At 34.4% G+C, this 15,553-nt stretch overlaps 2 protein-coding genes across 2 annotated transcripts in view; one reads left to right on the forward strand and one right to left on the reverse strand.

Moving 5' to 3' along the window:
* Smp_167220 (putative mitochondrial translational initiation factor) overlaps positions 1-3,834 on the forward strand; it is a gene marked incomplete at its 5' end in the record, with an annotated part of 29,074 nt that extends 25,240 nt beyond the window's left edge. The window contains 3 exons of the mRNA XM_018794393.1: positions 314-478; positions 1,700-1,846; positions 3,370-3,834. Of these exons, the coding sequence (XP_018648810.1) occupies positions 314-478; positions 1,700-1,846; positions 3,370-3,776 (719 nt within the window). The 3' untranslated portion in view covers positions 3,777-3,834. The remainder of the gene's footprint in view (positions 1-313; positions 479-1,699; positions 1,847-3,369) is intronic.
* A 1,613-nt stretch (positions 3,835-5,447) lies between these two features.
* Positions 5,448-15,484, reverse strand: Smp_083120 (putative mitochondrial chaperone BCS1; the record flags this gene model as incomplete). The annotated part of the gene is made up of 7 exons (XM_018794395.1): positions 5,448-5,872; positions 8,602-8,893; positions 8,951-9,059; positions 9,103-9,276; positions 10,836-10,940; positions 13,695-13,812; positions 14,930-15,484. 6 exons carry the CDS (start codon positions 15,482-15,484, stop codon positions 8,878-8,880), a joined length of 1,077 nt encoding a protein of 358 aa, XP_018648812.1. The 3' UTR covers positions 5,448-5,872; positions 8,602-8,877.
* Positions 15,485-15,553: the final 69 nt, after the last annotated feature.

Here is a 15,553-nt window from a genome sequence, read left to right on the forward strand (position 1 = left end):
TGTGTTTTCTATACATTATACATAAGACTATTGGATTACACTCGAGTATAGATTGCTTGTAAAAATGAGTGTAACATCCTTAATCACAAGAATTGTAACGAAATCAATTTCCAGCATGTCAAATACAAAATACTTAGAAAATATCTACCTGTATGGATTTTTAACTAGTAAAATCATCATAGCCATGTGCATCAACAACCTAATCGCCAGTGATTCTATTAGCTTGCACAAATTAGTGTCATTGATTTTGTAGGTATAATTCAGATGCCTACAGTTTAAATTTAAACTTAATGCATGAATTTTTCAATTTTAGCAAATGTACTACTATTCAACATTCATGCTCTTCCAGAAGCAACAATTGCAGCTGAACAAAATTGTGTTAAAATTAAAGAATTCAATATTATTTATCGATTGGCTGAAGAAGTTAGGGAATTAGTGAACGAGAAGCTTCCATCAGTATTGGTCGAGAAGATAATTGGTTAGTTTCTAAATTTGCTACATGAATTTAAAACAGTCGTATCATGTAGCTAAGCTTAAGTTATTTTTTTGCAAAGCTTTTGTACTGAATATTTATTTTTCCCGAATTTGAATAAATTTGGTTTATCTTAAGATTAGATATCAAGGACACTACTGTATTCCTGTAAGTTTTGTTAAATCCTGATATATACAAAGCCACTTAAGTATTGGATGCAGATATTATTTATGAAAAACACACGTCACACTGGAAATCTCATATGCTGCAACATGAAGATACTTAACAGATATAACAATTCCTCCCCCAGTAGCATCAAATTGCGATGGCTGTTCACCAGTAAATGGTTTCTAAATATACATCAATATATATTCCATGTCCACTCGTAACTTTATTTCATTAATTACGATGCATTTTATCTGATCACCGTAGAACTGATATCATCATTTATGTGCTGATATTTTTATATTATTAACATATCCCATTCTAGTGTATGCTCATGTTTCGACCACAATTCTAGATCCCATACTAATATTCGGCGGGGAATATTTGGTTTAATTCAGTAGTGGTTCACTATGTAACGTTAATGAGATATTTATTATAAATTGATGTCATTTACTTTAGGACGCTTAATTTACACCCACTTAAATGTCTAGTGTGATCAGAGATGATTCTTTGAGTGTATCTACCAAATGACGAGTCAATTTTTGTCACGTCATCCATAGATGTATGGAAACACGTTACGTCCTGAGTCAAAGTAAACAACTGTCGCTCGTATAGAAAGTTCGCTAAACTTATCCTTTAGTGATGACTTTCAACGACTCCATAGAAAATCTTAAGAATTCTGTTTCCTATATGGCAATGAATAAGTATACCTAAACTACCGAAAACCTGGGTCTACAAAGAACAAAAACTTGGATAAACATAGTATTACGTAGTTTGTTGATTTTCCCACGGTTTATAATCAGTTTTCTTCCTCTTTTAACAGACTGTTTTTGCTATATTGTCTACTTTATGATCAATGAAAAGTCTACAAGAATTCAGTTTTGTATTTTCGAACTCACTTTACCATATGTAAGGTTCATTTAATATCACTAACAGATTAACAGTTCCGTTATTAACAATGTGAAATGGGCACGAACTCATCCACAAATTTTCCTATTATCATTTTTTCTTTCTTTCAATCCACATGTACCAGCTTACTAAACAACTTTTTGTTTGTTTCAGGTGAAGCGGAAATTCTCCAGCTGTTTACGATTAAAGCATCTAAAAGTGTTGTGAAGACTGGACTTTTACCAGTTGCTGGATGTAGATGTATTAAAGGAAATATTATCGCTAATGTTAATAAAATAGGCCCTATTCTCACAGATCTAGGTGAGATTATATAGGTTTAATGTATTTTTCGTATATTTCTTGTTAGTTTTTTATGTCATAACTACTTATAGTACTTGTCGTGGATCGGTGAACCCCGAACTCATCGTTCCATATAATTTATTTCGTAAATATCTGCATGTATTTTCGTAATTGTTCGATACTACGTTGTGGAATTAAAGGACTCAACATACTTCTACATCAATATTGACCGGCGTTTACTAACATTTCGGTTGTTTTAAAGATCATTTTAATTTTAAATTTCTATTCAGGAATAGTTTCTTGTTTCTAATATTACAGTTGTTTTTTGGCTTTTTACGTGATTATCGACCTGTCGAAACGACCGCTTTAATGTGATATTTCAGTTGCTGAAATTAAGTTAACTTCGTTTCATACTACTTACCACTGAGATATTCTCAAATCCTATACGAATACGAACCTAACAACAGTTTTCACTTAGTGTAAATGCAGCGTTATAAAATAAAATAAGATTAGAAGCACTGTTCAGCAAAACAGTTTGTTATTAATCTACTCAAATATATCAAGATGAGAGCTGGAATTCGATTTCAAGTGAATTCTAATTGTATGTCAATGACAGAAAAATGCTAGATATTCAAAATGTACTCTATGTGATGTGCAAGTTAATTCTGCTATAGAAAGGTTTTCTAGATGCAGAAGTAAGCAAAATGAACTATTTGCATAAAGCGCTTATGCAAGTGTAGTTATGAGATGAAAAAATAATAAAGCATTGATGTTAAATGATACCTACAAGCAGTTAAAAGCTATCCATTCCCTAAGGTATTCTGGTCGGTAATTTTAAAAGGGTAATTCTAAATATCGTTTCTAATAACTTGTAGTATAACACAATCGAAATAATTTTTTATGGGCACGGACTAATTTCTTTGTTTAAATAAATCTCACGTATCAAGTTAAAAAATCCTGGTATAATTTAATAAAATAGTTTCTCGTAGGTAGATTCTTTACACTGCTCGGTGTTTGTAAAACCTCTTCAATAGAGCAGTAGTTTTGAATCTAGATTGCTAATTATATTTTTATCAGCGATAGCTTGACTTTAACGAAGTGAATTGTGAAGTAGGCCATACAAATACCAATTATTACGCAACATGACTGACTGCTACTTCAGTGGAATGAATAGCTAAGTAGTGGATAGTGCACTAAAGCGACAATGAACCGCCTGGTTGTTAAAAAACTAGCCTTCTGATTTTTTGATTGCGAATTATTTTGTATTTCGCAAATACATTGCATATCATTGATCATTTCCGTCTTTACGAGAATACTGAAATACCTTACACGTAAATAAGACACCCATCTAATCACTAGATTGTTCCTTAAAGATTTTTTACTATGGATCAGATGCCAATTTTGTGCAGTATTGTGACATTACATTAAGTTCAATATTTCGATGTTTTACATATTACTTCTATCCGGTGCCCGAACTCCTGTTATTAAGGGCGTTAAGTGTTATTCGTACAATATTTTATTTTGTCTCTTATTATCATTTTTAGGTGTTGATGGTGAACCGACTGAATTGTGTTACCGCATTGTCCGTCCGACTCACCACTCAACATCACCAAATAATAAACATGGAGAAAATCCAACTACCGCTGAAAAGGACTTTTCTGATTCTAAAAATACCATAGTGGATCGAGCTAACTGTTACTCACTGCGTCATGAAAAATCTACTGTTGACAGTATTCGGAAAGGAGTAGATTGTGGTATTGTATTAGTTTCTCCTGAAGTTCCGGATATTCATAGCAACAATCAAAATGTATCTGCGAAGAATTTCATTTCGCAATGGAAGGTAGGAGATATAATTCAATGTTATGTAACAATAAGTGAAAAAAGTTCAGTTGATTGGGATTTCGAGACCTGTATTTCAGAAACACCAAACACTCGAAATCCCATAACTTGATCATTTTTATTTTTAAAACAATAAACAATCTGTATAAGAGAATAAACTTACTACCAAACATTTTTTTTACAATTGCCTTGTCTGAATTATATATATGACATGTGTGCATTTTACGATGGATGGATTTCTAGCATCCATGTGGCCTAAATATAACTGTTTAACATGAGCGATGCATGTATCAATAATTTCTGCTACAGGAATTCCAAAATCTAAACAGTATTGTGATGCTTCTTACAGGGTCTCCATGGTTCCAATAGCAATATCACATGCTTTCTGTCGATCTTTTGTCATGGAGCACTGAAATCGAATTGTAGTACGAAGGATCTCACCTATTAGTTTGATGAAAATATCTTCTAAACAAAACTAAGTCTCTTCGTATTTAAATGCGTTTACCTTAAAGCAAACGTCATAAAAATGAAATTAACGATGTTCGAATCTAGGATTACTGCGAAGCTCATAAAAATACTTCGTTTGATAAATAAGCTAGTAATGAACTCGCCCCCGCCCCCACAGTTTTATAAGCAGAAATTTCCATTTTCTTCCTCATATTGCGACACAATGTTACAATTATATACTGGGATATATGAGTGAATATAAAATTTAACAAGGATCCATTTATTACAAAATGAATAGATGTATCGCACAAGACTCTTCCAGTCAGTCAGCTACAACATAGGTCCAGGCACATATATGCCTCGGTCTAAGTTGCCACACCTCATTAGCACAACAAGATTAACACCGAATTCATAGAAGTAGTTACTTTGATGGTAGTGAATAATGATTTCATAAGTAGATATGATACAGGGAGAAAGAATTATTTCGAAAAAAGAAAGTTATGAAGTAATCTTATTCTCACGGTTTAAGGGAGGACAAAGTGTGTTAGCTCCGTACTTGTTGGAACCTTATCGTCGGAGACGGAAATCCGTGAGATAAGGCGAGATGTGTATTTTTAGGGTCGACCTTTTCTAACCCACTCCTCCTTGTGAGAAGGCAGCATCGCTGTTATGCTGGTTGTTTGGAGGAAACACCTTACTGTCGTCACACCTCTGTACAGTCAGCAGTATGACTTCGCCTTCAGACCTTCGGTTTGCTGCTTTTAGTCTAAGCTCAATTCAACAGGCCTGTCTGGCATGGTAGGACCTTGAGGAACGACTGATTCAGCCAATATAGCTCGATTGGTCCATCACTATAGACAAGCCCGACCACCACGTCAAGGTAGCAGAAATGGTCTGGATAAAACTCCCTCATTATTATGCGATTTAATCCGTGTGAACCAACTACTGGATATGATTGCGTACTGCTTAGGAGAACTTCGCTCTTTTCTAACGTCGGTTCTTTTATGTAACGATAACTGCGAATGCATTTCTTTCTATTTCATTTTTCCGCAACGAAATTCGCTGTTATCTGTTTAGTTATTCTCACTTTTAGTTTTCTAATTTTACTGTTCCAAAATCATGTTTTGAGTCGTTTCATTTGAAATTGATCTCCTTGAATATCATGTTTTTCTAACTCTCGTCTTCCGCCACGTTGAGAATTATTGTCGAAGCGTTTCGTGTCAGATGCTGGTCTATCCAGTTCGAATTAGAGGAATTTTGAGATAACTAATTTACTGAAAACTTTTGGATAATAATTCATTTCAAGTAGAAATTTGAACAGTTTAACTAACCTTTTCATACAAAATTTCTTTATTTGGTCAAAAACAGGTTATGTACACAAGGTTATAAACAAAACACAATTTGAGTGGTATTAATCAGCAACACTCTTACCCATCCTAAGGATCTAAATTGCTACATTTGAAGCATATTATTGGATGTAAAATAGAAATTTATGAATCATGCGGTGACAACAGTTGGTTTATATTAGTGATTGCTTTTAAAGGGTCATCTTTATGCAACAGCAAATAACCTTGGACTTGTGCTGAACTCAAAGGTGTATCCTTTAATAGACTTGCGAACTTTTGAGCTAAATTATTAATGTCAGACGACGTCCATTGTGGGTAGAAGCGACTAAACATGCGCACTAGTTGAGACGAGTCGCAAACGTCAACTCGTATACGCATATCAACGCGACCGGGTCGTATTAGAGCAGGATCAAGTCTGTCAGTAAGAAAAAACACAGTAAATCAACAAATTTACCACAACACACCCTAGTATTCTACAAAGCTGCAGGTGTTATTACATCAGTAATAATAATACCGAAATAAAGACCAGTTATACGAGTGTATTACCGAATACGACTTAGTAATACAATTATTACATGGCTAGTAAATTTATGCATAAATAGACTGCCGTTGCCGACCATCCGTGAAGTATTAGCACCAGTGCAACTATCACAAGAACCCCCCAGTTTTGTTTGTTTACCTGACAAGCTATTTGTGAGGTCATTCAATTAAACACCAAAGTCATACTCGTCATGAAAACTTTTATCGCTAGTGCCAGGCTCTTGTTTCATTTGTGCGAAGTTGTCTGGTTAAGCGATAGACTAATCTAAAAAATAATCCATATAACACTGAATTTGTTTAGTTGTATATATTCCGTATGATATTTTGAAGTAATGAATATTGGACTATATTGTTTGAGACAAAGTTTGTATAAAAATCCTCAACAACTATACTTATGTACAAACTTCAGACACACAGGCAGCTAAAAAGTCTTTATTGAGCACATGCCTTTATGGCTTTACCATTTTTCTCATTTATGCATCTCTAAACGTAAGTTAAAATTGTATTCTCTTGCATCAAATGTAGGATAGAAATGTAAAAAAAGAGCCAGGGGGGAATATGGACTAATTGATATTTTAAGATGGAGAATATTTGTAGTATATGTTCAGTATTTTCGAGGTGTTATTCGAAAACCATCCAAATTAAAACCAAATATTGATCCGGTGTCAGGCAAGGTTGCTTACTCTCACCCCTTCGCTTTCTCCTGGTGATCGACTGGATCATGAAGACGTCAATATCTGGAAGGAAGCATGGGATACAATGGACAACTAAGATGCAGCTGGACGATTTAGAATTCACAGATGATCTGGCTCTTTTATCACACACTCAACAACAAATGCAGAAGACGACCAGTGTAGCAGTAGCCTCAGCAGCAGTAGGTCTCAATATACACAAAGGGAAAAGCGAGATTCTCCAATACAATACAGCATGCACCAATCGAATTACAGTTGACGGAGAAGCTTTGGGGAACGTGAAAACCTTTACATATCTGGGCAGTATCGTCGATGAACACGATGGATCTGATGCAGATGTGAAGACGCGGGTCGGAAAAGCAAGAGCGGCATATCTACAACTGAAGAACATCTGGAACTTAAAACAATTGTCAACCAACACCAAGATCAGAATTCTCAATACAAATGTCAAGACAGTTCTACTGTATGGGGCGGAAACCTGGAGAACTAAGAAGGCCATCATCCAGAAGTTACAGGTGTTTATTAACAGTTGTCTACGCAAAATACTTCCGATCCGTTGGCCAGACACTATGAGCAACAACCTGCTGTGGGAGAGAACAAACCAGATTCCAATGGGGGCAGAAATCAGGAAGAAGCGCTGGAAGTGGATAGTACACGCTTGAGGAAAGCATCCAACTGCGTCACAAGTCAAGCCTTCACTTGAAATCCTCAGGGTCAAAGGAGAAGAGGAAGACCGAAGAACACACTATGCCGAATTATGGAAACAGATTTGAGAAGAGCGAAAAAAATTGGATAGAACTAGAAAGGAAGGCCCAGAACAGAGTGGGTTGGAGAATGCTGGTCGGCGGCCTATGCTCCATTGGGAGTAACAGACGTAAGTAAGTAAGTAATTCAGAAAGACAGTGAAAGCTTTACAACTAAGCCATTTCAGCTTAGACAACACAGCACCATTAGAAACGGATTGATATTTATCCACAAGTTGAACGATTTTTAAACCAAATTACAATGACTTCTGTAATGAATACATAATAAACTTCTTAGTTGATCGACTGGATCAATTGATCAAGAATCATTCATTTTATTCTACTAGTATGGTGTGTTCTGAGACTGCTACCAATCAAAACGAAACCATATTGCCATTCTTCAGGAGAATCATAGTTTCAGTATGGGAAACTATGGAAATGAGAGCAGTCTCAATCTATGGTTCGAAACCTGGAATCTGCGAGTTGAGGATGTCATACGATTCTGTGTTCCGTCATCGTTGTTTCTAAAGGATTGTCAACACGTAATAGCTGAAATTTGATAATGCGTGTTTGGGCACAGTGACGATAACTCAATTGATGTCAATGCCCCGAAACATTGGCTTCGGTTGGTTGGACATGTCATGAATGTTATCTCAGCGACTTTTAAACTTTGCATCAATTCCCAACACTAGGATTGACTACGAAAAGCAGAGAGGTTTACGGGTTGACACCATCGTTTGAGTTAAAGCAGTGTAGGAGTAGCACCCGTTGGTCCACCACCGCTCCCTTTGGGTTCCTAGAGATGATCCAACTCAAACGTTACCGAACTTGATCCAGGACAGAAAAAAATGACGATTCTGCTTTAATTTCTCCAACATTCTTCATAAATGTGAAAGGAACGTTTTAGCTGGCAGAATTCTAGGTTTCCTTGTTTGTATGCTTAACTGTCTCTCCTCTTGTATAGCGTTCATGTTATTGATTTGCCATAAATCCCTCTTTCTATCCAAATGCACTCCCTTTTTCTCACAATGTTATCCATACTTTGAGACCCATTTTACTATTCGGTACTATGTTGTGCCAAGTTTCATGTTGTTAAATAAATAAATAAACTATAAATAATACCTAAGCATAACAGAAAAAAACATTTGTATTCAGCGATTGACAATTACTTCTGTTCTACCCCACTATAGGGTGTCAGCTTGTTTCGATTCTGTTCATTAATGATTACCAATATAAAAAATTTATTTACGGATAAATCAAATTTAAAATTCATAATTTCACTATGAACCAGCTGCATTTAAGAAGAAATTACTCCAACTCTACTGATAATTGTTCAAAGTATCCACTATGGCCGAGGAGTCTAACTTTTATCCACTAAAAAGAAGGCTCGAACGCCACTCCGTCTGCTTAGGTTTGAATTACTGGATAATATGGTTCGTAGAAAATTATACGAACCTGCACCTGAGAAATGAGAGTTAATGTAGGAAAAAGTTTGTATACAATAATTCAGATACTCACCGATCGATATAGTTTGTAGTCATGAATATGATGCGACCATCTGTCGAGGTTACACCATCTAGTGCATTTAACAATCCACTTAAAGTGAGTGTTGGCATACCTTCATAAGCTAAATGACGTTAATTAAACAATAAAAACTAAACGAAACCAACCTTTGCTATGAAGTAGATCATTATTTGATGTGTTACGATTATGCACTGCTGCGTCAATATCCTCAAGTAAAATGATAGTTTGAAGCGGTGCATGTGTTAATAAATGATCTAATCGATCTGCCGTCATGCCGAATTCGCTTAAATTTAATATGCTAATGCTATAATCTAAATGGCCTATAAAATAATTTTCAGAAATTGATTAAGTCATTCATTGTTATATTCATTAGTTTTAGCAATCAAATTATCAAAACTTATACAAGCTACAGAAAAAATAAAATGAGTACCCTAATTCATCTAATTGCAGGTGACTAATGAAAAAAATACTTGGTAACAATCAACTTGAAAAAAAGAAATATTGGCATCATTTATGAAAATATTAATCAATAAAATAAAATAAAAATATAATATAATAAAAATAAAATATTAATCAGATTCTTGCTCACGCTGCGGTGGCGTGAGCTGTGACAACCTGAACTAATGGACATTTGTGTCTGATATTACGAAAGTGATAATCCAGTAACCGTAAAATTGTCTACGTATAAATGGATCTTTTAAGATTAACAAATAATGGAATTACACTAAAATGTTAATGAAAGTGACAGATATGTTGAAAACCGTTTTTATGTACCTGTTTTGGTAAGAAATTAATCTAAGCTTAATATAAAACCCAGAATCGGCCATACAGCAAATCCACTTTTATCCTTTGAATCAACTACTTTTGATGAAAACAGATACACATTTGAATATTTAGATTTGAAATACGTTTTCAGTATGTGAGCTTGTGTAGTGATGTGACTCTATTTATGAAGTTGAAGTATATATATCAAGGTTGGAACTAACTAAAGTTATTGGTTCGTATATACCTGAAATATAGTGAATTCACTGCATTATGTAAATATTTTCGTTCTTGATTTGTCTAAGTTTATGAAAAGGAATCGCTTGTACGACGCGTTATACGTTTATTTATTCAGGGTTTAGCATCAAAATTTGTCTTGACAAATGACCATTATTTTTATTGAAATATTAAATAAAGAACATATTTTAGTGCAAATTGAACAGAGAATCAAAAGGTGAAACATAAAAGTGTGTATACATATCTTTACAAAGGTTTATTTGAGAAACGACTTTTTCTATTGTAATTGAACTAAAAAGTGTGGCAAATGACTGCTCTAACATTCATAACAATGTCAATATATTCCATACTGATTCTAGGTGTAGAACTGTTCTGTTGATATAGTTTACAATTAGTCAGATTCATACTTTGCGCTTATTTAATTATTTTAACACATAAATAATGGTACAAAGAGGCACTGAATACATAAGCGCCACATAAGTCACTTGATTTGTGTGTGGGCTGTGATACTGCCCGGGTGTCTAGACCGAAACAGGTGGTTTTCTTAGTGGGCCACACCTGAAGCCTTCAACCTAAAGATATGATCCACAGGGCAGTGGAGCAACGTTAGGAGATGCAGTCCCATGGTAGCCGGTGACCAATAATTGGTTCATACGCTATTTGTTCCCACAGGATCCTGAAGCCCATCTTCACCATTGGTTTGGAATCAGGATTTTCCAACTCCTCTAGGTGGATCCTCCATATCCACCATGCTTTCCATTGAAGTGCTTAAATGACTATAAATCTGCTATTTCATTTTTTTAAATCATACACTCCTGACATCGTCACATAATGATCATAAAAACTACGGGCTGATAAGTAGTATATATATATATATTACCTGCTAAGGCTGTTATGAAACTAGTTTTGCCACATCCTGGCGGTCCATATAATAAATAACCACGATGATATGGTATACCACGATCAGTATACCAGGCCTGATTATCTAAATGAAATAAGAAAGAAAATAGACGGAAAAATCGTTGTCAAAAGAATAGGTAAAGAGAGATTGCTTAATAATCGCTACACTTATTTCTTAACAATTTTTCTAAGGGCAACCATGAAGTAATTTCAACACTGAACTACAGTTAACGAATAGATAGTGATTTTAAACGTCTGCAATAAACACTGTCAGTTAGTTCCTTGACTTTCAACACGCGAATTGTTTAGATATATGGTGATCTCATTTAGATGTCTGATAAAACTTTAGAATGATTCAATTACATTTCTAAAATTGAAGTCAGTGAAAGTATCTGACTTACGTCAAAAAAATGTTATCATTCTATCAAGCTATCGTGACGAAGGATTGACAGTAATGTTATATAAGATCCACATAAATTAATACGGGTCTAGAACGAGAAGTCTGTCTCTTAAGAGAATCTGCGCTCTTCGTAATGGTCGATAAAGTTCAACAGGTATTTCAAACAACGAAATAAGAGATAATAATGACAAACGAAACAACTTGAATTTATTCATACTGATCTCACACAGCTTCATCAGTAATATGAACATCTATATTAAGACAATTATGATGAAGACTGATTCGAAACCAATTGAAACATAACAAGAATTCACGAACATCAAAACTCATCGTAAGTCCACATAGTTCCGATAGGACATACAGTAAGAAAGTAAAATTTTATTGTAAAAATGGAATGTTGATCAGTATTTAAGAAATCAGCTCTAATACAAAACATATAAGGTGTGGATAAATCTTTAGATTTATTGATTTTAAATAAAGATAGAACAAATATTGATGCAGAATAATATGAATTCATTATATTTCGTGGTTTCTCATCAGCTGCTTACAACCAAATATGCATTAGAGTTTTAGCATTAGGGTAATAAATAGAATGGAACAACTGACATAAGGGAATGTAAAGGATTGGAATAACAAAAGTCATCGATGATAAATGTATATGTATATATATATCTATGGTCAAGGAAAGGTCAGAGGTTATTAGGTATTAGGATAAAGGGTGGCGTAATAGTTGAGTGGAGTTAAGAGACAGATAAAATCAAAATGTGATTATGTTAGAGGTAGTTGAAAACAATTAGGGTGGGATTACGTAATGATTGAATAATTTATAGACGTAGTTGAAAACAATTAGGGTGGGTTACGTAATAATTGAATAAGATTTGGATAGTTCATATAATTAGGAGAGACAAATGAGCGGAAATGTGTGAGAGAAAGGGTGGTTTAAGAATTGGGTATAAAAAACAACTGAATATTAACCAAAATTGAACTAATAAAAAAAAAAAAAACTGAAACAAAACAAAAATGGGTTACCAAGGTAGTAATAAGTTTATCACTGTCTCTTTTTGAATACATAGGTCCGGTTTGAGTTTTTTTATCGCGATCGCCTCAGCAAACCGGAGAGCAGTTGTACTTCTTTGTTTACTAATGATTTTAAAGGCATTATCGAGTTGAAAAGAAAACATGCTTCCTATACCTACGCTTCAAAGGTGACGAAATCGCTGGAATAATTAACCATAGACTTAATTCCGCGTTGAAAGTGACCTACCCAGCAGCTAAATTGACGACGGTGTGGGAAACAAATTGCTCACTCAAACAAACCAAAATCGATAAGTCCTCTTTTCTCAGTACCTCCAACTGCATTTACCAATTTACATGTACGTGCCGAAGCACATACATTGGAAGAACCGAGAGAAGAGTGCATATCCGCATTTCTGAGCATATTCCAAAGAAACTGAGGTTGCAAGGGTCCAGGGCTCTCAACAGTGCGATAGCTCGGCATTTACTCGACACCGGGCACAGCATCGACATTTCTAATGCCTTTAAAATCATTAGTAAACAAAGAAGTACAACTGCTCTCCGGTTTGCTGAGGCGATCGCGATAAAAAAACTCAAACCGGACCTATGTATTCAAAAAGAGACAGTGATAAACTTATTACTACCTTGGTAACCCATTTTTGTTTTGTTTCAGTTTTTTTTTTTTTTTATTAGTTCAATTTTGGTTAATATTCAGTTGTTTTTTATACCCAATTCTTAAACCACCCTTTCTCTCACACATTTCCGCTCATTTGTCTCTCCTAATTATATGAACTATCCAAATCTTATTCAATTATTACGTAACCCACCCTAATTGTTTTCAACTACGTCTATAAATTATTCAATCATTACGTAATCCCACCCTAATTGTTTTCAACTACCTCTAACATAATCACATTTTGATTTTATCTGTCTCTTAACTCCACTCAACTATTACGCCACCCTTTATCCTAATACCTAATAACCTCTGACCTTTCCTTGACCATAGATATATATATACATATACATTTATCATCGATGACTTTTGTTATTCCAATCCTTTACATTCCCTTATGTCAGTTGTTCCATTCTATTTATTACCCTAATGCTAAAACTCTAATGCATATTTGGTTGTAAGCAGCTGATGAGAAACCACGAAATATAATGAATTCATATTATTCTGCATCAATATTTGTTCTATCTTTATTTAAATTCATAAAGGGAACTAACTGCATGAGATTTATTGATTGTCAGTAATTTTTCCCGTTCTACTATGTGGGGAAACTTAAACAAAAATTTCCCTGGATTATCATTCAACTAATATATCAGTTACTGATTGATTCTTCTCATTGATACCCGTATTAACTACAATGGATAAATAATGACTAAAATAAAATATAACAACTTGCTTTTCAAAATCTTACCTACCAACAAACTCTTTGACATCGGCTACAATCGTTTCAGCTATACCATCACGCAGTATGACAGAATTTAAAGGTCGACGTGGACGAGGATAACCAAACTGGTGCCATTCTGAACCAACAGCCTAAACCATATAAATGGCAAACAACTGAAATTAATTGGACACATACTTCTTGCATCAAACAAGTATAGCTAAAAATTACCAATAAGTAGTCCTTCTAGAATACGTCTCTGTTCTTTGAGGCAGATATATCCGTTGTACTAGAAAAACCGAAAACAACAAACTACGACTTCATACAACTATTACATTTAGTATGTTCTTATATGAGCCGATGTGGCTGACGGAAATTATAAGACAATCTATACATAGTATGGGTAACAAGACATTAGTCGAGGTAAATTATATCATAAAACCACAAGCGTTTCCTTAATAATTTCGTATGAAACTTCTAACATCTAGACAATTAAATAATGGATTCATTTTAAATCTTTTGTATGTTAACCGCTTAGAAAAGAATCACCGGAGAAACCTGAATTATTTTCTTGCGATCAAATGAATGTACAGTGATGAGACTAATAAATTAAGAATCGACCTAAACAAAAACATCTGTTTATGATCTACTTGTTTATGCACTCAAATTGTCAGATCACAGGAGATGATTTTACAAACAAACTTACTAAGTTAGACTAAAAACCGTATGATTATCACTCCTAAGCGGTAAATGACGACGATAATTGATGAATGGTTAATGAATTTAGAGAAATAAAATCAGTTCTACTAAACAACTATTTAAACAAATATTCTTCAGAACATAAAGTAATCTAACAAAATAAAATTATCTAAATCCCAGAAATCTCTTACTTCAATATCTTTGGGGTATTGTGTAATATGCAAAGTTAGAGTCAAACACAGATATTTTAGGCGAAACACTTCGCTGCTTTATTATTACAAGTGTAACTCAAACAGTAAATTTTTCAACGTGGGAAGTTTGCGCATTATCGTTTATTTAATTATTTGTAGTTATACATTCTTAATTCCTGTAGATGCTATATCTGTTGGAAATATTCAGCATAAAAATGAACTGTATATGAAAATAATCACGTTAGTAATGATAAAACTGATATTCAATAATAACGACAATTGGTGTGATAAGTTTTTTGACATTAGAGTAAGATCATTATATATGATAATTTTGAAAATTAAACACGAAAAAGGGTTAGTAGATATGTGCCCAAATTACCTTGTAAACAACGGTCCAACCTTTTTCACGTGCAAGAGCTTCTTCTCTAGCCTCCTCGAGCAAATCAATAAAAAATCTGGCATTGCGACCAAATGTCGTAAGAGTTACACTTTCAAATGGAGCTACAGTAGCACCTTGTAAGGATTGTTGAGCACGAACACGTTCAATTCGAATTAATTTCATTTGGTGAATCATATAGTGAACGCCAACGCTAGGCACAAAGCCGAATGCAGCTTTGATTCGGCCGCCTTCTGTACGTACTACACTAGTTTCAACACTTAAGTGTTGACTTGTACCACCTATTTTGTTTTTTCCACCTTTCATTAAAGGTCCATTAGATTTCAGCGTAATCCAATGTAAAACCCAGGGATAGGCCTTATCATGACTGGCTACCTCTAAAGTTAAAGTAAGATTACGGCGAACAAGAAGGTTTATGACTTGACTTATTCTTCTAAGAGCAGCCATTCCTATCCCAACTCCAAATAATCCAGCACCGGCACTAAAGTATGGATTATCTTTTAAAGCGGAAGCTGCCAAATCCTGTACGATTTCCATTGTCCTAAAATATGTTTCAATAAAAAGTAAACTGCAGTTTATAAAACTAGAAACAATCTTTAAAAAATA

This window comes from Schistosoma mansoni, chromosome 1, assembly GCF_000237925.1.
Source record: "Schistosoma mansoni strain Puerto Rico chromosome 1, complete genome".
NCBI lineage: Eukaryota > Metazoa > Platyhelminthes > Trematoda > Strigeidida > Schistosomatidae > Schistosoma > Schistosoma mansoni.